This window comes from Acanthochromis polyacanthus, chromosome 11, assembly GCF_021347895.1.
Source record: "Acanthochromis polyacanthus isolate Apoly-LR-REF ecotype Palm Island chromosome 11, KAUST_Apoly_ChrSc, whole genome shotgun sequence".
Taxonomy (NCBI): domain Eukaryota; kingdom Metazoa; phylum Chordata; class Actinopteri; family Pomacentridae; genus Acanthochromis; species Acanthochromis polyacanthus.
In genome coordinates, this window is record NC_067123.1 from 31,310,644 (window position 1) to 31,333,586 (window position 22,943).

The following is a 22,943-nucleotide window of genomic DNA, read 5'->3' on the forward strand; positions in this document are numbered from 1 at the left end:
CATTCGCAATGTTTATCAAAAACACCAACTCATACCTGGTTGTTGATAAAAGAAGATGGAGAAATAATAACCGCACACTGCGACTGCATGGCAGGGTAAATAATCCTTCAATGTGACAGTTTTGTGACAATAAACAAGCTAAAAACAGCGAACGTTAGCTTGTTAAGTGGGTAGTTAGTATTACCAATCTTTAAAGAATGGGTCTTAAAACCAACACAGACAGGCTCTAAGCATGTATATCATAATAATTCACTAACCTTTAACGAAGTGATCGCCACAGACTCTGGCATTCTTTAACTCCGCTCCCTTCGAACATAAGGAAATGTTAGCGAGACATTTTTCTCTGCGTCTTTTCGTAAAATCCTCAGTGCGAGGCCCTTTTTTAATCTCTTCACGAGGAACCCTGAAGTATCCTTTATCAATTTTGCGATTTGATCGATTACAACAACCTGAAACAACACACGCAAAAGGCATTTTTGACCGATGAGTGAACGTTAGCCACGCTTGCTGCAGTCAACAATCAGCTCCGCTGACCACCACTTCATGATATGCATAGGTAATGAGGCGGATGTGACGTCATTTGCAAGCCACCTGTATGTTCATGGAGACATGTACACATGACTCCTACTCTCCCACACATATGTACACAATATACAGTCCCTGTTGAGCACACTATTGTGTGTGTGTGTGTGTGTGTGTGTGTGTGTGTGTGTGTGTGTGTGTGTGTGTGTGTGTGTGTGTGTGTGTTATAGGAGTGTTCAGAGGAAACAAGTCTCAGGTCAAAGAGTATCAGGACCTCCTTGAACCCATCATCTTCCATTCTTATGAGGGTGAGTAATCACATCAATACAAACACGTACACAGATACATGTGCAGTGAACCATGAATGTGAAAAATTACAAACACATACACTCAACAAAAATATAAACGCAACACTTTTGTTTTTGCTCCCATTTTTTATGAGATGAACTCAAAGATCTAAAACTTTTTTCATATACAAAATATCAACATTTCTCTCTAATATTGTTCACAAATCTGTCTAAATCTGTGATAGTGAGCACTTCTCCTTTGATGAGATAATCCATCCCACCTCACAGGTGTGCCATATCAAGATGCTGATTAGACACCATGATTAGTGCACAGGTGTGCCTCAGATTGCCCACAATAAAAGGCCACTCTGAAAGGTGCAGTTTTCTTCTATTGGGGGAGGGGGTCCACTCCTCTTCAATGGCTGTGCGAAGTTGCTGGATATTGGCGGGAATACGCCGATCCAGAGCATCCCAAACATGCTCAATGGGTGACATGTCCGGTGAATATTCTGGCCATGCAAGAACTGGGACGTTTTCAGCTTCCAAGAATTGTGTACAGATCCTTGCAACATGGGGCCATACATTATCCTGCTGCAACATGAGGTGATGTTCTTGGATGTATGGCACAACAATGGGCCTCAGGATCTCGTCACGGTATCTCTGTGCATTCAAAATGCCATCAATAAAATGCACCTGTGTTCTTTATCCATAACAGATGCCTGCCCATACCATAACCCCACTGCCAACATGGGCCACTCCATCCACAACATTAACATCAGAAAACCGCTCACCCACACGACGCCACACATGCTGTCTGCCATTTGCCCTGAACAGTGTAAACCGTAATTCATCCGTGAAGAGAACCCCTCTCCAACGTGCCAGACGCCATCGAATGTGAGCATTTGCCCACTGAAATCGGTTACGATGACGAACTAGAGTCATGTCGAGACCCCGATGAGGACGACGTGTCACAGATTTAGGCAGGACTCGAACAGAGAACCACGCTATCGTGGCAAAGGTGGAGTTTAAGGATATTTTATTGTAGGGAAGGGGAGTGGAGGTGGTGGATCATGAGCCAGAGAATGCTTCAGAGGGGATGGGAGTGAGTCCAGGTGGGCAGTGCTTGAGCCGGGGATCGGCAACCTTCGTGGTTCCATGAGGGGGAACAGAGTGTTGCACTGGATGGAATAGGGATCCCTGGCAGCTGGGAGGAAGGCGGGGGGTGAGAACCAATGAGGAGGAGGACGTTGGGGCTGAGACGAGCCAAACGTAGGCGATCCGGGAAGGCATGGATCCAGAACCGGTCTGGGAGGTGTTAGGTGGATTCAGAGGCACCAGGGGGAGGGGAAAGGAGCCAGGAGGGATTCCGGAGGGGATTCGGTCCAGGAAGGGTTCCAATGGGGCACGACAGACGGAGGTCCGGGCATCTGGTTCTGGCGAGGCAGAGAGGAGAAACAGGATTAGTGCTGAATCACACTGACACAGAGACATGAAGGCTAGAGAGCTACTAACTGCATACGTCGAGTAAAACAATCTGGCAGGGTGTGGAGGGATGAACCGGTCTTTATTGTGGTTGGTGTAATTAGTAGAATGATCTCCAGCTGCCCAGACTCCGGAGAAGTGGCTGATTGCCTGAGTGAAGGCAGCCGTGTGCCCACACTCCACTTGGTGCACTGCTGGGGTATTTGGGATGCCAGGTGGGAGTGGGGGTGAGGGGAGAGCCCTGACACGACGAGCATGCAGATGAGCTTCCCTGAGACGGTTTCTGACAGTTTGTGCAGAAATTATTTGGTTATGCAACCCCATTGTTTCAGCAGCTGTCCGAGTGGCTGGTCTCAGACGATCTTGGAGGTGAACATGCTGGATGTGGAGGTCCTGGACTGGTGTGGTTACACGTGGTCTGCGGTTATGAGGCTGGTTGGATGTACTGCCAAATTCTCTGAAACGCCTTTGGAGACGGCTTATGGTAGAGAAATGAACATTGAATACATGAGCAACAGCTCTGGTTGACATTCCTGCTGTCAGCATGCCAATTGCACGCTCCCTCAAATCTTGCCACATCTGTGGCATTGTGCTGTGTGATAAAACTGCACCTTTCAGAGTGGCCTTTTATTGTGGGCAGTCTAAGGCACACCTGTGCACTAATCATGGTGTCTAATCAGCATCTTGATATGGCACACCTGTGAGGTGGGATGGATTATCTCAGCAAAGGAGAAGTGCTCACTATCACGTATTTAGACAGATTTGTGAGCAATATTAGAGAGAAATGGTGATATTGTGTATGTGGAAAAAGTTTTAGATGTTTGAGTTCATCTCATAAAAAATGGGAGCAAAAACAAAAGTGTTGCGTTTATATTTTTGTTGAGTGTACATATAACGTTATCTCATTTGGCACATCAATTTGGTTCAGTTTAGAGCTTTAGATTCTTCCTCTCTCCCTCTACCAGTGAAAAAGTTTCACTTACTAAATCCCTTCATACATATTCATATTCCATATACTGCAACTGAGGCTCAGAGGGTGTCACAAGTGAACTTAGCCTTTCCTCATATGCAAAAAGCCTGGCTTCTCTTGTATATTTACCTGCAGCCACTGCTGTGAGGAGAGACAGTTATATGATAGGAGTGTCAAGAGCTTTGAATTTCTTTTGGTCTGTTCATAATAGAACAGGAATGACTGGAGTGCAAAGAGGATAATGATGTGAGACAGACCTGACTTCATTTGACCCAGATGTCTCTACAGAGCCTTTATACTGGCTTTGTATGAATTAACAAAACTCCTTAAGTTAATTGGCTGGGTTTAAAAGGATAGCACTTTTTCTCTTGTTTTCCATTAATGCTCATGAAAAGTCTAAACCCATAAATGTATTTGCTGCAGTCAGAAGCTGCGATTGTACCTTCTGCTGCAGGTTTGCCCGACATACCAGTAGGCATAGGCTCTTATTGTTGTCATGATACATGCAGGATGCTGCTATACAGTTGCAAATGGGCAGCAGCAACTATAATCATGCTATTCTTAAAGTCAGTATTTTCCAGACACTCAGGTTAGAGTCACAGTGAACCACCTACTGTATACAGGTACCATTTTGTATCCCTGATATTTGTTCTATCAAAGATACAATTACCTGCTCAAAGAGGCCAAAATGTAGCCTAAAAAATAGACTGAATTCGTACTTATTTTCAATTTCATTTCATTTGATGTCATATTTAGTTGTGTTTTTTATAGTTGATAGTTATGTAGTGATGTATCTGCTTTACCATATTTTTGTTCGGATTCGTGAGGTGAGCTGAGGTGCAGGGAATGAACAGACAAAGCTGACTTGATTCATAAAGGCTTTAATACTAGAAGCTGAAGTGACAATTGCAGTCAGAAAACTACGAGCAGGGTACTAAGGCAGTGAGCATGCTGCTACTGGTGGTGGGCGGAATGAACTGAGGCTATAACTACAGGGGGTCACACCCAGATAAGAACTGAACACAAAATCTTTAACATGACTACTCAAACTCTGTAGAACACAACTAAAGACGAAGCTAGAGGGCTTGTTTTGACTATAAGAAAAGGGAACTTAAGCAAGGCTCAAAAACAAAGTCTATACAAACGAATGCTCTAACTAAGATGCTCGGGCTGGACTTCAGCACATGTGGAGGAATTCAGGGCAGGTTCCAGCAGCAGGCAGGAGCAGGTGGATCATCAACTGCAGCAAAAGAACACAACCAGAATTATTTAAGGCAGGATTACTCCAAACTAAGACAGCCAGCAAACAACAACTGACACTTGAGGCATCACGATCCAGCGCTGAGAGGAGTGTGGCGTCAGGCTTTATTGCAGGGGAGTGAGGCTGATTGACTGCATTTCCACCTGTTCCTGATTGAGATGGAAGACACCTGCTGCTGCTATAATCTCAGGAACCCTAAAAAGGAGAGAGGGGAGGAGAAAAAAAGGGGAAGGCGGCACCAGCCAGAGCCAGCAGCAGCCAGCCTGACAATTTTGTTGACTGTAAAAGATATATGCTATTGTAGCTATGTAAATAGAATTACAACAACCTGTATGTTAAGCAGGGCTGCGCAGAAGCTTGGTGGTTAGCAGTTTTGCCTTGTAGCTAGAAGATACTGGCTCGCGTTCCCGCCTTCTCGGGATCATTCTGTATGGAGTTTGCATGTTCTCTCTGTGCATGCTTGGGTTTTCTCTGGGTACTTCGACTTCCTTCCACAGTCCAAAAACATGTTTGCATGTTAACTCTAAATTGTCCGTAGGTGTGAATGTGAATGTGATTGTTTGTCTGTATATTTATCCCTGTTATAGACTGGTGACCTGTCCAGGGTGTCCCCTGCCCCCCGCGACCCTAGTGAGGATTAAGCAACATATAGATAATGGGTGGATGGATGTATGTTAAGCCTCTGCACCCCCCCCCCCCCCCCCCCCCAAACAAACTGTGAAGACAGGAAGAATCATTTAATTTTTTATATTTCTGATGGTCCTTGAGTAACTAAGATTCCATCAGAACAAGTAACCAAAAATATGCTTAAAATTGTGATAATTCATCAAAATCACATGTCATGCCTCAATCAAAAGTTCACCAAAATAAACCCTTTGCATTAGGTCCTGTAAAAACAACAACAGCAACAAAAAAATGAGAAGCCATGCTTTACTCAGCAGACTAACAGTCACAATAAAAAATTCTGACAGTTTTCAGGTGAACTGCATATGATACTAAAACAGAACAGAGAGGAGACAACAAGACAGACTGCGAGGAAAATAAAACATACTGGATCACTAAAATATATGCAGCATGGCTCAAAAAGGCTGTACAGAGGAGCAGGTTGTCAGAAGATTCAGCATGGGGAAATTTCTCCTGTGTCTCCCAGCCTAAGTTGGTCAGCTTAAAGTACAAATTTCGACACATCTGACACAAATTTGTGTCCTGATCACTTTTCCTCTGAGACAAATCAGCTGCTGAGGCACATTATGCACATTTTAGGAATGGTTTGTGAAAATACACTTGAGTATTTCTTCAATAGCTCCTACAGTCTTGATAGATGACATGAGAGCATCTTGGGAAAGAACACATATTACTGGTCAACTCACATGTTTTTGTAAATGCCTAGATGTTAGGATGTTCTTCCAAAGTGCAAAATTGGTTGAAAAATTATATGTTTGAACTGTACTACTATGTGAAATTGTTGCTACATTCTTTGCATGTCACTACTTCACTGTTATTGAAGTCAATCTTCTGTCATTTCTGTAATCGGTGATTCAGTCAAACACACAGGAGGTGCTGTCTTAACCGAGTCTCCACAAAATTATGTTTCTAAGCGACTAAACTGCATTCTCAGTTGTGTTTTCAGAGAAACGCATTCTGCCAGATTACATATGTTTGTGAGGGGAAATATGTATTTTTTTCATTAATGTATCTTTCCCATTTATTTTACTGGTTTACTTTTGCTCCTTTTTAGCAAACCAGTCATTTATTAGATGGGATTTGTCAGCCTGGTAACTTAGAAAAAGTAGGAGAAACTTCAAACAAGAAAACCTAGTCAATTCTAATTTTCCTAGCCGGTCTGGTATCTAAATTTAACCAAGCTTTGAACATGTGAAAGTGTCTACAAAAAGCATTATATTTTCATAAACCTCACCATATAGCTTTTGGCTTAATCCTACCTAGAAAGCGAATGAAAACCCAAAAATAAACAACAGCAAATGAAACTTAGGTCAAATGGACCGTGTCCACAATGGCGTTTTTCGACATAAGGGTTTTCACCACTTCCCAACATTAGACCCTTGATGGGTGTACAATGAATGAATGAATGAATGAATGAATGAATATATTTTATTTAAGTGTCATGCACCCATATAAGTGCCCAGCCCGTATGGGCTTATATGACACTGGTCATCAAACAGAGAAGATGGCATACAGTTAAATGAATCACTATAAACATCAGGTTGTATACATGGTGTCAGGGCTGTGGCGTGTGGAGAACCCAAATGCAGACACACTAGACAGTCAGCCTTATTTTATGAAAAAAGGTTTATTTAAATAAAACAACGGCTAACTGAAAACAAGACTGAGATGGCTTTCTAAAACTAAACCGCAGCAAACTACAAAACAGAGGAAAATACTCACAAAACAAGAATAAACTACTGAAGGCCAAATGAAAATCATTGAGTCCAAAAAGCAATCCAAATGGGGGAAAACGGTGTAATCCTGTGAGCAGAAAATCCAGGGGAAAGGAGGGAACAGAGACGGGAACGAGGTGAGTCCAGGACGAATGAGCCAGCGACTACTGAGAACAATGGCCGGGCTTAAATACAGAGGGGAAACAGGTGAAATGACTCTGAGCTGATTGTGTCAGGTGACAGCAATCAGTGACCAGATGCAGAGAAGGCAGACAGAGGGAGACAGAGAGACCAGAACACAGAAGGAAAAAACAGGGAAAAATAACAACAAATGCAGAATCCTAACACATGGTTTTCAGTCTCAAAATCCATGCCTTCTCTATATAGCTTGCAACGGAAAATATTTCGTTTTCAAATAACCATTTTAACATTTCTCCCTCGGACATCCAAAACAGATCAGGATTAACATTCTGGATTTTTGCAAACAAAACCGTTCTCAAATTCATATACAAAGGACAGTAAAACATAAAATGAAATTCATCTTCAACCAAAGACATATCACACACAATACATAGTCTTTTATCCTCTGGGATCCCTTTGTAACGACCAACCTCAATCTGTAGAGGCAGCACTCCAGCTCGGAGTTGAGCACACAGAGAGCTCTGTCCTCTTTTTAAATAACAATTTACATAAGGCTCTACAGAAAAACAGTCCTTCAACTGAATGTACGTTCATAATTTTGGTTTACGAAACAAATCGAAGTACCACTTTTCTTTATAGATCTCAAACAATATCTTTCTCTGGTCTCGTGATTTATACTGCAAATTGTTTTGAAACAAGGACTGCAAATTCATACTAACAAAGATTTCAAGGACACCCTTAGTCCAGGGATATTTATGAATTCTATCCCAATTGAATACCCTCTTGGTGAGCCTGTCCTCAGGTAAGCATACATGGCGGTTCCAAAGTCTTAAGACTTCAATCCTCTGCTTCACAACACAAGGCTCCCAGCCCATGTCTCCCTCTATGGCTGCCCGAGGGGTAAATTTATGAACTCCCAGAAAGTATCTTATAGCCCTTTGCTGAACAGTGTTACACTCGGTGTCCTCCCCCGATCCCCATACTCCTGCTGCATAAAACAGTATAGGTGCAACCATGGAGTCAAACAGCTGAGTGAACGTAACAGAAGTCAGATCCGGGCAAGCTTTCATCTTATTAATTACAGCACCGAGGGCCCTCCCAGCAGAGTCTGCTAGAGCTCTTTTGCCCATACAGTAACTCATATTTTCATGAAACACAAAACCAAGATACTTATAAGTTATGGAATATAACAACAATGTTTGCCCAAAATAAAATTCATAGTCACTTTGAGGCACCAAAGGTTTCCTGAAATGAACTATTTGAGTTTTTTCTTGATTAATGACAAGTCTCATTTTTATACACCAGTCATTCATAATATTCAACATATTTTGTAACTTATTTTCTTCGTCTGCAATCAAAAGAATATCATCAGCATATAATAAAATACTGAGATTAACTATGTAGTGTCTCAACAAACAGCTGACAGGTTTTCTTCAGCATTAATGCAACACAAACTGCACCCTGATGCAGCCCCACAAATACAGACTGCACCTGATTGGACGAATACTTCACTCATGGGCTGCCTGCTCCTGGATTTATAACAAGATCAACATGGTGGCTTGTTTGGAAACCTTTTTTGTGATATTTCGGTAAAATTTTTGGAGGATTTGAGTGGCAGCCAGATGCACCAGAGTAGCTGAGACCTCATTTTTTTTGCAAGGAATGCCCCATTTCTTGAAACGCATTATGATGCTACCAGAATCCCTTGCATCATTGTTTACATAGACAGTAAATAGGGAACCTTGAAGTGACAAATTGTGCAGAAGTGCAACCTGAGGCTTATGATTGCTTGTCTTTCACGGAACACGAATCCTGGTCTTCTGGGTTCTTTCAACCTGGTGAGAAAGTGCTAGTACACAGAGCTCACAGTTCTTGTCTCTCACATCAGGCCATGCTGTGATCCCCAAATACTACTATGTACCGGCTGATTTTGTGGAGGCAGAACAGAACAAGCATGGCAGCCAGAAGCGGTTTCCCAGCAACTCTGGCCGTGATGGGATGGTCTTCCTGTGGGGTCAGGCCCTGTACAACATTGCCAAACTGTTGGGTACGTCTGTGTGTGCTTTGATATGCTGACTGTAATATTTATATATTAACTATCTACACATCAACAATCCTTCTCCAAAATCACAGACTCCACCTTTATGGTCAGAATTGTTATGATTACACCACATGATTTATGTCAGTCAGTAGTTTTTTGTTTTTATTTATAACCAGAGGTGGGCAGAGTAGCCAAAAATTGTACTTAAGTAAGAGTAACATTACTTCAAAATAATATCACTCAAGTAGAAGTAAAAAGTAGTCATCCAAAAAATTACTCAAGTAAGATTAAAAAAGTATTTGGTGAAAAGACTAGTCAAGTACTGAGTAACTGTTTGATTGTAATGTACGATTTATGTTTTAGAAATGACGTATTCAGACAGACAAAAATGTAAAATAATGTGCAAATTCTGGTATTTCCAAATAATAAAATTTTAAAAATTGCAAAAATAGATAACATCTTTACAAAAAAGACAAATTAAGGCACAAGAAACACAAATTTCCAAATCTGAGTTTTTTACAACATAAAACTTAAGAAACAAATACCTGTAGTAAGGTAACGTTTTTATGTTTGAACAGTACAAACTACTTCCAGTGGCAAGATAAACTGTATTTCACTTCCCTCCAAATGGCACCGGCTCAGTAGATAGAAAATAACATTACAACTCGGGCTGGACCCGAATATCTGAATATTCAGTCGTTGTGGTGGTATCTGAATATTAATTTTGAGATCCGAATATTCGGAACCCCCACCTCTGCTGTATCACGTGGACCTACCATGCCTGACATCACGCTTCACTTCGCCCATGTTAGTAAACAGAAGACAAAAGCTAGAGATATCCATGCTAATGCTATGGTAATGTTGTCGGACTCTGAAGCAAGATCAAACATCTTGAAAATTCCCCCGTTTTTTTCATTCCCTGTCTATTATGTGTGTAAAGTTTGTGTCGCTATGCTGCTACAATTCGTATGTGGTCATGTGCCTGCACGGCGACGTCTGTTGAAACGGAGTCACGTGATTATTGTTGCTTCGTTTGATTGGTGAAACACAGTCATGTGAGAGATCCACTGGGTTCATCTCTCTGGCAAAATAAAGCATATCTAATGTGGTAAATAAAAAATTAATGAGTCAAGTGTGGCCCAGTGTAACGGCGTAAGAGTAATGTTTCTTCTTCACAAATCTGCTCAAGTAAGAGTAAAAAGTGTGGCAGAGTAAAACTACTTTCAGAAGTACTTTTTTTTTAAAGTTACTAAGTAAATGTAACAGAGTAAATGTAACTCTGTAAATGTAACAGAGGTGGGTAGCTACTACCCACTTCTGTTTATAACCAGTTAATAATTTTAAATACACTTTACTGACATGAATCCTAAGACACAGTTTGACCCATCCAGTGTGTGTATTTGTTTGGGAAATGGATCTTTTCCCTTGTACCCTTTTTTCCTTTGTTGGTGGAGGCGTGTATATGCATGTTAATCGTTATCATATCTACCTTTGTGTATGTGCTCACTCTCCAGTGGATGAGCTGATCAGCCCGAAGGATATTGATCCCATCCACCGCTACGTGCCCCGTCAGGAGCAGCGCAATGTCAGCATGCGCTACTCCAATCAGGTATGCTTTAATGTAAATCTGACTGACTATATCACTTCACTCTCATCTGAATTCTAAACATTAATTTCACAACTTGCCATTTTGAATACTTAAAGTGTACTTGTATAATAGAATTATATATACAGTGGTGGAAAAAAGTTGTTGGACACCCTATACATTTGCATATGCATTGCATTAAGAATCAGTCTAAGGTGCACTCTTCAAGTGCAGTTTCTTTTCGTACAATCACAGCTATACTACTAAACAAATTCTAAAAAGAGCTTAAAATTAATTGGTTCCATGAAAATAAGACAATTTTGAGTATTGAATCACTTTGTTAGAATTTAGTTTTGTTAGTTTTTGTAAACCATACATCCATCTATCCCAGGGAATGAGAAAAGATGCTCAAGGAACAGTTTAAGGTTTTTATTTACAATATATGAAGAAATAGCAAAACAGACTACAAATCTAAACTAAGGGCTACAAACGGAAGTGACGGATTATAACACTGAATACCAACTAAGCAAAACAGGAGAACAGAACTCTCTAATAGGCGGGCTGAAGAATTACACTAATACAAATTTCCATAAGTGACGAGTTGTTACACAGAATACAAGCTAGGGTGGACAGGAGAACAAAACCCTCTAACGGACAGGCGGAAATCTTACACTAATTCTTATTTAATAGGAACATAGTGGCTAACCCACAGAAGGTAAAACCTAGGCAGGAGAGCTAAGGTACACAAGAAATGCTACAAGGGAATATTATGGCAGAAAATCTATGCTACGTAGAATTAACCAGGACTTGAAATGCTCCGCTACATAATGGGGTGGCTAAACAACCCTCGGAATGTCCTAATAGAGAGACACAACCAATGATAGTACTAAGCAGGGTATACGAAACAGAAGCCGAACAAAATGGTGTAATATTACACAACAATACCAAGTTTACAGAAGCAAATACATGAACCCGAATCTAATGATACTCAAATAAACTACCAGCCTGGCTCAGGATCGGGGACTTAGCTGACAGGGAACCATGTGGGGAACTGGGGAGGTCGTTGGCAGGTGCAGAGGTAGACGGTGGTATGGCATGGAGTGAAACAGGAGACGGCATGAGGTGGCACGTGGTGACCAGAACCAGGGGAGGCGTGAATGGTCCGAGACGGGGAAGGATACAGGAGACGAAGTGGCAACAGACAGCTGAGACTTGAGGTAGATGGATGGAAAATGACTCGAGCAGGTGAGAGTCCAGGCTGGAAAGGAGTGCAAAATGAAGATTCGCTGAAGGCAAAATCCCCAAGGAGCTGAACGTGAACTTGCTTGTTCACGGTCCAGCATTGAGTGGTGAGTGAGGTCTGCTTTTATGACCCAGGGAGTAGATGATTTAACCACTCAAACCTGCTAGCTCCAGGTCAGCTGATTACTGATGCAGAATACTGATGCAGTACTCTCCCCCTCAGAAAGGGAGGGGGAGATTACTGCCACTAGATAGTGGCCTGCAGCTGGGGGCGTGACATATACGTGTTTATAATTTTGAATTTATAAAATTTTAAAATGGGACAAATAGAGAAAAGCGATTTTGATGATTTAAAGCCTGGATTTAGTTAGGATTTCCACTGTCTGGCACATAACATAAGCATGAGTTGTTCAAGGATCTTCAGAAAGTTGAAAATCCATAGATTCATTCTGTTTTCATAGTTTCTGGGTGTAATAAACGGGTGAAAGTAGTTTTAAATTCTTGCCAGTACTATTACCAAAACCCTCATCTCGCTCTAACTTCATGCATTTCAAAATAGCAAAGTTAAAATGCAAACAAATAAAAACATATTAATATTTTACTGTAGGCCAATGGAATAGGTAGGAATTAAAAACACATGGAAATATGGTGAACTTTTTGCTTTAATTGAAACACTGATAAACATCCAGAATACAAGGCTCTAAGAACAGACATGAGGTCAAGAGCAAACACTCAAAATGGAACTAAACATCAAAACACATCGCCTAAAAGATTTTCCACAGAGGCCTAAAGTAGTTATAGTAGTAGTAGTTAGTTTCTGATTTTCTGTGGTAACCCTTTTTCAGTGTCCCTGTCTTTTCTTTTAATCATAGAACTTATTTTCCTCTGCATCATTACTTTGACAAAAAAAAAAAATCTTGACTGTTTTGTAGTGCTTCTCTGCATTTTTATTTAAAATATCTGTCTGTTGATGATAACGTTGTAAATCCTGTTGAAAGTTTTTCAGCCAATCACAAGAACGTGTGGAATTTCAATTGTAATTTATTGCTCGCCCCGTCCTGGCGCAAGCGGCGCTTGTTGATGTCTATTGACTAGTTGTGGAAAATGTCCCAGTGCAATAAATCAAACGCACCAATTTGCTATTGGCTGCTATTGGCCATAGCAGTCGCTGTGTTACGGTCATAGTAGACAGCCGGGCGGCGTACCGGTGGAAGAGCGGCGTACCACCACCGGATCTTTTAACAATACTGCGTACCGCCACCAGATCTTTTGCCGGACCGTACCGGCTTACTTTCACCCCTGGTAATAAATGCTGTAATTTTGATGTTTCTTTTTTTTAGGAATATAGATTTTTATCTATAAAAAATGAATGCATTTTTTAAACTAATAGTTCATAATTAAATTATTACAAGACAGTCAGCTTAATTGATATTTATGTGCATTTTTAATATGTCAATTTGCAGATTACTGCCAACTTAAAGTGCAATTGCAGTGATTGTATTCAACATTTTAAGACTTTTGTACACTTAAGCACTTTCATTGTCTTGAAAGTGGTCCATTATGGGATGGCTACACCATTTGCCGGTACCAGAACTGTCATAGCTAACATTACCTGTTGTGCTATCAGCAACATGTTTTGCAGTGAAGTGATACTGTCAGCTTGAAGTGCTGCGGTGATCAGAAAACTCTTCGTTGCGCAATTTGCACACAACCACGCTTTTATCCAAGCTGCCATCGGTAAGATTTTTGAAAGAAAACTTTCCTCTCAACAAGCTAGATGCGGTCTCGTCTTCCTTCACCATTTACCAAACTTTCTTGACATCACTCAGTTCGTACTGCGCATCTTCTTCACAGCTGGAAAACCGACTTTACATTCATTACCGCCATCTACTGGGCTGGAGTGTGTATCAGCGTGCCAGAAATTGGGGAACTGAGAAAGGTGTGATTAATTTTGATTCATTTTTTCAACATGTTATCTTTTCTGTAATTATTGTAATAAACACAAAGTCTCAGCCCTAATGTGTATGTATGTATGTATGTATGTATGTATGTATGTATGTATGTATGTATGTATAGATAGATAGATAGATAGATAGATAGAACACTTTTTCTTGGTTTTTCTAGCTGAACAAGGCTCTACTGTTTAAGACAAACAGTACTAACAACACTTGACAAATATGTTCCCGACTTAGTTCCCCTCTACGACCAAACAACTTCGACTTTTCTGAGCCGTAAGAGCAGCCCGCGTCTCTCCCCAGCTGTCCGCCAGATAGTGGATATGGACCTCTGCCGTGCTCCCGAGGAGGGAGGACTTTCTGTATTGGCTGAAAGTGGACTGCCCCTCACCATGAAAAAAAGGAAGTTCTATATTTGTAATTTCTAAAGTCTGTACAATGAGTATAACTTAGAAGTGTAATTAGGAATTAGTAGATGTGCACAACTATAAGGAAAACACAAGGTTGAACAGCTTTTCGAGCTTTATACGGGCCTTCTTGTCATTCCACAGGAAGTCCCTGATAATTTGATTGTACTGTTTTAAGAAAGAGTCTGGGACACCTAATGGCACCATCGTGGATATGTAATTCACCTGTGGAGCAATTATTATTTTAATGATGTCAACTTTTCCCCATAAGCTAAGATTGATCATTTTCCACTTCACCAGTGCAGCCTTTATAGGCTGAAGCAATGAGAAAAAATTAGCCTGTACCATGTCATTAATAGCTGGAGCAAGACGAATCCCAAGATACTGCATACTGGAGTCCATAGATTTGAAGTGGACTGTTTATTGTTGGTAGACAGGTTCTAGAGATTGGCATCACCTCAGATTTATGCTAATTTATCTTGAGCCTGATATTTCTGAAAAGCTTTCCATTATCTCCAAGAACCTAGGAGCTGAAGAGACAGGATCTACTGACAGCCATAGGGTATTGTCTGGATAAAGGAAAAGTTTATGCTCCCTTGCTCCTGCTCTTATCCCCTGTATACTTGTGTCTGATCTAATTGCCATGGCAAGTGGCCCAAGAAATAAAACAAATAATAGTGGAGTTCGGGGGTCGCCTTGTTTTGCGCCTTTAGATATCTTGAACACTGATGATACTACCCCATTGGTCAACACTAATGCCTTTGGCTCTGCATAGATCAACAGAATCCATTGGATAAATCCCTGTCCAAACCCAAAAGAGTCCAAAACATTATTCAGATACTGTCACTTCACCCTGTCAAAAGCCTTCTCTGCATCTAAAGAGAAAGCTGCAACAGGTACATTAGACTCTCTGTTTTGAAACATAAGGTGGAGTAAACGTCTCATATTGTCAGAAGATGACTGACCCTTTACAAAGCCCACCTGATCTGAGTCTATAATATCAGGAATAATCTTTTCCAGCCGCATAGCCAGAACCTTTGTGAGAATTTTATCGTCTACATTAGCCAGGCTAATGGGCCGGTACTTAGATGGATCTAGGGAATCTCTACCTTTCTTATGGATGACCGACATTATTGATTCATTGAGAGTTTTAGGCAACTGACCAGCTGATAATGACATTTCTGTTAAGACAGGTGTGAAGATAACAATATACAGCTTGTAATACTCTACAGGGAAATCGTCTACCTGACTGCATTGAGTGAATAGCTTTCTTAACTTCCTCCTCTCTAATCGGTGCTTCCAAACTCTGTACTTGTTCTGGGGACAGACTTTGGAACTGGATCTTTGAAAACCACGTTTTCAATTTATCAAGGCTGAAAACTGTGTCTGATGTATAGAGAGTTTTGTAAAAATCCATGAACACCTGGTTAATTTCATTGGGCGAAGTAACTATCTTGCCATTATTTCCTCTAATCCCAGGTAGCAGTCTCCTGCCTTTTCAGTTGTCCAGCCAACAGTTTACCAGCCTTCTCTCCACTAGAAGTTGACCCTAAGTCTAAACATGGTATACTCAGCTTTCTTACAATATATAGAATTTATGGTATACTTCAGCTCACACACTTGTTTCAATAAATCTTCACTAGTGTTTTTTTTACATTTCTCTCTCTTTTTTTGTTTGTTTAAACACAGTATTTTGTAGAAGAGATGTGTTGAGTCGCCACCTGTTACTTTTGATTTTTTCTAAGCAAATGGACACACAGAGCTCTACCGTTGCATGGTCAGTTAGTGCTATGACACCTATCGTACTATCAATAACTGATTCACTCAGGTCTTTAGAAATTGGAAAATAATCTATTCTACTGTGTGACTTATGATTATGTGAGTAACAAGTATATTCTCAGTGGGATTCATCAATCTCCAATAGAGAACTAAGCCAAAGTCCTACTGGAGTTGGTAAATTGCTACTTGGCGCCTGGATGGTGTAGAGTACTTAGATCTATCCAATACAGGGTCTGCCGTCTGATTAAAATCCCCTCCAAGTATTGTGCAAACATCGTCAAGTGTCCCAAGAAGTCCTCTGACTTTGTGGGGAAAAAACAGGGTAATCCACATTAGGGGCATAGACATTCCATAGGTTTTAATTTTCTTTCAATTTATTACAGGTTCAGTACAGACAACCCTCCCTTCTTCATCTTTGTGCTCCTTAAGTAGTACACATTTCAATTTCATATGCACAAATATTGCGACGCCTTGTTTCTTACTATCAAATGAGCTATGAAAAACATAACCCACCCAGCCCTTTCAGAGTTTCATTGCCTCTGAGTTTTTCATATGCATCTCCTGTAAGAGCACCACATCTGCCTGCCTTGATTTAAGATAAAGTAGACATTTCTTCAACTTAGTAGGATTCTGGTGTCCCATTTATGTTCCAGGATATCTAATATGACTGTTATTACTCTGTATAGCCATAGACATGATGCTCCATCATGTTGTACTTCTGCCACCCACCAGTAGGGACAAAGGGGACAAACAAAATGAAATGAAACAAAAGGAAACCCCTCCATTGATCTGGTCCATGAGGCGCTGATTCAGTGGCTACCACACCATTCTCCCAACCCCAATATTTAAGCCCAGGATTAACAGAAATAGTCCCTACATGTAAAGCAAAGTATCAAAATAAAATAAGATGAAATAAAATAAAATTTTAAAAAACACACCTCTAAACTATAGCCTAGGCCTGCTCAGTGCATGTCACATTCTTGTTATTTTGATAAGTAATTGCAAAAGATAATAGTGGCAAGTCTGAAAATAATTGAAAATGCCTGGCATCAGATATCAACAGAGAAAGAAATAACACCCAATAACAACCCCCAGCAATAAATAGCACATAACCTATTGGGTTATGGCTATTGAAAGATCTGTTACCTGTAGAATATGCATCTGCATTAAGACAAGAAGCCTACCCACAGTCATTTAGAGCCTTCTGTCTCCTTATTGATAGAGTCCCTATATTACCAGAGTAGCGACATGATGGGTCCAAAAGATTTTGGTCACGTGATCAATGGGCGCTATTTTGTTTCATGAACGCTGGGTTTTCCTGTTAACGTTGTTTACACCGCAGAGAGTAATTCTAGGTCTTTTTTCGCTTCCTAAATACCTGAAAAATGATGGGCACAACAGTGCCTTTGGGTGCACAAATCGATCGGAGAAAGGATTCAACATATTTAGATTTCCCAGTAATAGTGAAAGAAGGAAACTGGGGGAAAATAAAGTCCGGAGAGTGGGATGGAAACCGACTTCATCATCGTTTTTGTGCCAGGTTAGTCCCATGTATGTACTTTCATGTTATGATGTATGGGTGAATGACAGAAAAGTTTGATGTGATTTTAGGCAGTTGTGGTTATTTTGACTTTGACCATTTTCATGCATGGAGATGCATGAAATACGGGCCGCTGAAGTTTAACGGGTTACCCAGTTAAACTTCAGCGGCCCGTATTTGGGGCGTCTTGAGATGTGCAAACGTACTTTGCTAAATTGACCGAAGCTGCAAACTCGATGATAGAAACATTCAACCCGGTCTCACGGGGATTCGTGAAACTGTGACGTAAGTTTTTGTTTCGGTTTCGTGCGCACCAACACGATGTCGTCATGTTTTTCGTGCAGCTCACCACGAACGAAACCGGCTGTGGTAATCACATCTGAAAGTGGTTTATACCGGCGGATTCATGACGATCTAAGCTGTCCATCGGCGTTTGCGGCAGCGGCCGCAAACGTCACAGTTTCACGAATCCCCGTGAGACCGGGTTGAAACATTATACACCCATGGAAAGCTTAGATTCTCATGAATCTGCCGGTATAAACCACTTTCAGATGTGATTACCACAGCGGGTAATATAAACGCATTTGTCCAACAAACAACAAATAATGTAAACAGCACAACTCACCTTTGAAGGCTCATAACTAGTCACAGATGAAAATATTCCACAAAAAATGGCCATAATCCAACCTTGGACATCCAGACAAAACAAGCCAGTAAAATATTTTGTCCAAAACATGTCTTCAAATCAGTAAGCAATCCACAAATAGCTAAGCGAATACACACACAGTCATGGGTGCATTAGTGCATGGCACAGTGAATGGAAACAAAATGGTGTCAGATCCCCAGTTGTTGCTACTCTGGTAATATAGGGACTCTACTTATTGAGGAACAGCAGCGCCATCTTGTGTTCTTCAAAAGTCATTTTCTTTCCCTTCCAAGTTAATTTTTTTTTTTTTTTTTTGCTGGATAGGCGAATGCGAATCGAATCTCCAGCCCATGATGTCTTTTCCGGACGTCAGTGAATCTCCTCTTCTTCTCAGCAACCGCTTTTGTCACATCAGGAAAAAATGACCATTTGGACCCTTTCCATTCCAGTGCAGCCCTGCTCTTGTATTTCCCCTTAGCAGCGGTCATCACTCGATCCCTCTTCGTCAGAGGAAGGGTCTTGGGGGTTAACACTGCTCCTGGAACCTGGTGGCATGGGGGGCATTTGGGTGTGAGGAGTGGAGGCCGGGGTGGGAGGCTTGAGGTCTCCACTCTCAGCCATGGAGCTGCTGGTGGACTGGGGAATCTCATAACGAACGGCCGGGGGGGAATCTTCATCTGTCAATGGTGTTCCCACTCGATACACCCACTGCACCTTGTTGTCAGCTAGCTTAACTCCCAGAATGTCGTCAATGAGCTGATGGGCTATCTCTCTCAGATTTTTGCCGTTACTTTCTTTTAGTCCGGTCAGTTGCAAATTCAGTTGTCTGTCCCTATTTTCTGCATTTTGCAGGACTCTTTCCAACTCATCATAACACTTAGCTCTTTTCTGTAATTCAGTGGTCAATCTGGCAATTTCCAAGTCCATAATAGGATTGTCTGCCTCATCTAGTCTGTCATATATGGCCGCGTGTGTTCATGCTAGTTTTAGCTTGTGCTCGCTTGACATGGGAAACATCCTCTTGTAGCTCTTTAAGTATATTGCAAACTTGAGCCATTTCTTGTACTGTTTTCTCCAGTGTTGCTTCAAGGGCATCGGTTGCAAGGCTATGAACACCGGCTGAGTTGGATCCTGCCTTCGATGTTGCGCTAACACCATTAGCCATACTAGCATTGTTTATTCCTTGCTTAGCTGCTCTGCTCTTCGAAGTAGAAGCCAGGAAGGGAGGAGAAACGACTTGAAATAAACATGCCTAATCACACACAGTTGTTATACTGCACTTTACATGTCGTTGTAATGTAAATTGTAGGCCTTAAAGAATGTACATGAAAATAGGAGAATCTTTGGGGAAGAAAATTCTAGGCAGCCATCTCCTTCGGTGGTCCCACGTGACCCCCAAAAATTCACAGTCTTTAATGAATCAAGCAGGTTTGAAGTTAGACTGTTAGATTATTCTGATCAGGCTTTTTTTCCACATACACACATGGACAAAACTGTTGGTACCCCTCAGTTAAAGAAGGAAAAACCCACAATTCTCACTGAAATCACTTGAAACTCACAAAAGTAACAATAAATAAAAATTTATTGAAAATTAAATAATCAAAAACAGCCATTACTTTTGAATTGTTGATTAACATAATTATTTAAAAAAACAAACTAATGAAACAGGCCTGGACAAAAATGATGGTACCTCTATAAAAGATTGAAAACTATTTGACCAGAGTGACATGATTAACTCAGGTGTGTCATTTAATTGACATCACAGGTGTTTCCAAACTCATAATCAGTCAGTCTGCCTATTTAAAGGGAGACAAGTAGTCACCCTGCTGTTTGGTGAAAAGGTGTGTACCACACTGAACATGGACAACAGAAAGCGAAGGAGAGAATTGTCCCAGGACATCCGAAAAAAAATTATAGACAAACATCTTAAAGGTAAAGGCTATAAGACCATCTCTAAACAGCTTGAAGTTCCTGTGACAACAGTGGCTCATATTATTCAGAAGTTCAAGACCCACGGGACAGTAGCCAACCTCCCTGGACGTGGCCGCAAGAGGAAAATTGATGACAAATTGAAGAGACGGATCGTTGGAATTGTATCCAAAGAGCCCAGAGCAACCTCCAAAGAAATTAAAGGTGAACTCCAAGGCCAAGGTACATCAGTGTCAGATCGCACCATTCGTCGTTGTTTGAGCCAAAGTGGACTTCATGGGAGACGACCAAGGAGGACACCACTGCTGAAAAAAACTCATAAAAAAGCGAGAGTGGAATTTGCAAAAATGCATGTTGACAAGCCACAAAGCTTCTGGGAGAATGTCCTTTGGACAGATGAGACCAAACTGGAGCTTTTTGGTAAGGCACATCAACTCTATGTTCATAGACTCAAAAACCAAGCATACGAAGAAAAGAACACTGTCCCTTCGGTGAAACATGGAGGAGGCTCAGTAATATTTTGGGGCTGCTTTGCTGCATCTGGCACAGGGTGTCTTGAAAGTGTGCAAGGTACGATGAAATCTGAAGACTATCAAGGCATTCTGGAGAGAAATGTGCTGCCTAGTGTCAGAAAGCTTGGTCTCAGTCGCAGGTCATGGGTCTTCCAACAGGACAACGATCCAAAACACACAGCCAAAAACACCCAAGAATGGCTGAGAGAAAAGCGTTGGACTATTCTAAAGTGGCCTTCTATGAGCCCAGATCTGAATCCCATTGAACATATGTGGAAGGAGCTGAAACATGCCATTTGGAGAAGACACCCATCAAACCTGAGACAACTGGAGCTGTTTGCTCATGAGGAGTGGGCCAAAATACCTGTTGACAGCTGCAGAACGCTCATTGACAAATACAGAAATCGTTTAATTGCAGTGATTGCCTCAAAAGGTTGTGCAACAAAATATTAAGTTATGGGTACCATCATTTTTGTCCAGCCCTATTTCATTAGTTTGTTTTTTTAAATAATTATGTTAATCAACAATTCAAAAGTGATGGCTGATTTTGATTATTTAATTTTCAATAAATTTTTATTTATTGTTACTTTTGTGAGTTTCAAGTGATTTCAGTGAGAATTGTGGGTTTTTCCTTCTTTAACTGAGGGGTACCAACAGTTTTGTCCACGTGTGTACTTTAATTCGGCCTCTCTAGAGTTAATCCTGATAGATTAATTAAGAACAACAGCTACAAACAGGTGCATAAACTAAGATAGTAGGTTGAGGTGGTATAAAACGTGATTGATGCTCACTTAAATACAAAGTAAGCTCCAATATATGTTCAAATAAAACATCAGTCTTGTAACATGTCCACATATTCAGTCAAGCTGGATTTATACTTGATTTAGACAGGTAACAGGAGTCACCATGTTGAAAACTAGCGGCATAATGGATGTATCTTACATGATTAAGGCATGTTGTACTTTTGTGTAAATCCCCAGTGCGACTTTGTTTACTTTCTTTTTGACAGATTGAAAGTGGGCTGCAGATATGCTTGCATTAGAGATATATTGAGAGACTGTATTTAACAGTTGGATGTAGCCACCGCGATGGTCCCTCTTGGTTTGTGGACACCTTTTTACTGCCATACAGTTGTCATAAATGGGAAAATTAACTATAAAGACCAAAACTGTTCATGGTACTGGGCTGTTTGTTTTTTCTGTAAAGTTGATATTTTCACATGATGTCTATGCGCATTGACTCTCTTTGGAGCTATTGATACTTACACTTTACTTCATTCTTTAGCTCTGGATGTTCCTGGTTAGTCATGAGCAATGTTCCCTCTAATTTTACATGAGTCTGAGCAAACACACAAACTCACTGAGCAGACCCTTGGACCACTGTGAGCAACATCAAACGTGTGCACTGTGGTCATGCCAGCATTGCATCCATCCAAGTTACATGGTTTGTTAAAAGAACCAAATTACAGCATTTACATTTCTGTTAAAACACTTTGTCTGTCAGGGCTCCCTCCTCACCCCCGTCCTTCCCACCTGACATCCCCAAATACCCCTTTTCCCATCTGTTTCCTCCCGTTCATGCTTCTCTCCCCCTCTCCTGTTCCTCTGCCCTGCCTGTCTCCCATCCACTCCTCTGCCCTGCCTGTCCTGCCTGTCTCCCATCTGCTCCTCTGCCCTGTCTCTTCCCTTGCAGCTCGGTGCCTGAGTGGAGTCTAGCTTCTCAGCTGACTCCACTCAGGCAATCAACCACCTCCACAGCTCCCGGACAGCTGACAATCATCATGCTAACGACTCACCTCTACAATAAGTACCGGCTCAGCCTTCCACTCCCTGCCAGAGTATTGAACCAGAAACCTTGCAGTTCAGTTCGCTCTCTAGCCCTTAACATTTCCTGTTTGAGTTCCTGCCTTGTTCTGATTTTGTTTTTCTCCTGCCTCCATGCAGCCAGCTGTCCGGGAACCCCCACTCCTGCCTGGAACCCCCACTCCTGCCTGGAACCCCCACTCCTGCCTGGACCCCCACTCCTGCCTGGACCCCCACTCCTGCCTGGACCCCCACTCTTGCCTGGACCCCCACTCCTGCCCGGAACCCCCCGCTCCTACACCCTGGTTTTCCCCCACCTAGCCACCATTTTCACCCCCAAACAATAAAACCACTTGCATTCAGCCAGCCCTGGTAGTGTGGCTTTCTGCTCGGGTCCACCAGCTCAGTCCGTGACAGAATACTCTGGCCAACAAACGGACCAT

At 41.5% G+C, this 22,943-nt stretch overlaps 1 protein-coding gene across 3 annotated transcripts in view; it reads left to right on the forward strand.

Moving 5' to 3' along the window:
- The window catches only part of phkb (phosphorylase kinase, beta), a 348,185-nt gene that overhangs the window by 187,548 nt on the left and 137,694 nt on the right, over positions 1–22,943 (forward strand). For all 3 annotated transcript variants that reach the window (XM_051955810.1, XM_051955811.1, XM_051955812.1), the window contains 3 exons: positions 753–830; positions 8,951–9,109; positions 10,618–10,712. In XM_051955810.1, coding sequence (XP_051811770.1) covers positions 753–830; positions 8,951–9,109; positions 10,618–10,712 — 332 coding nt within the window. The remainder of the gene's footprint in view (positions 1–752; positions 831–8,950; positions 9,110–10,617; positions 10,713–22,943) is intronic.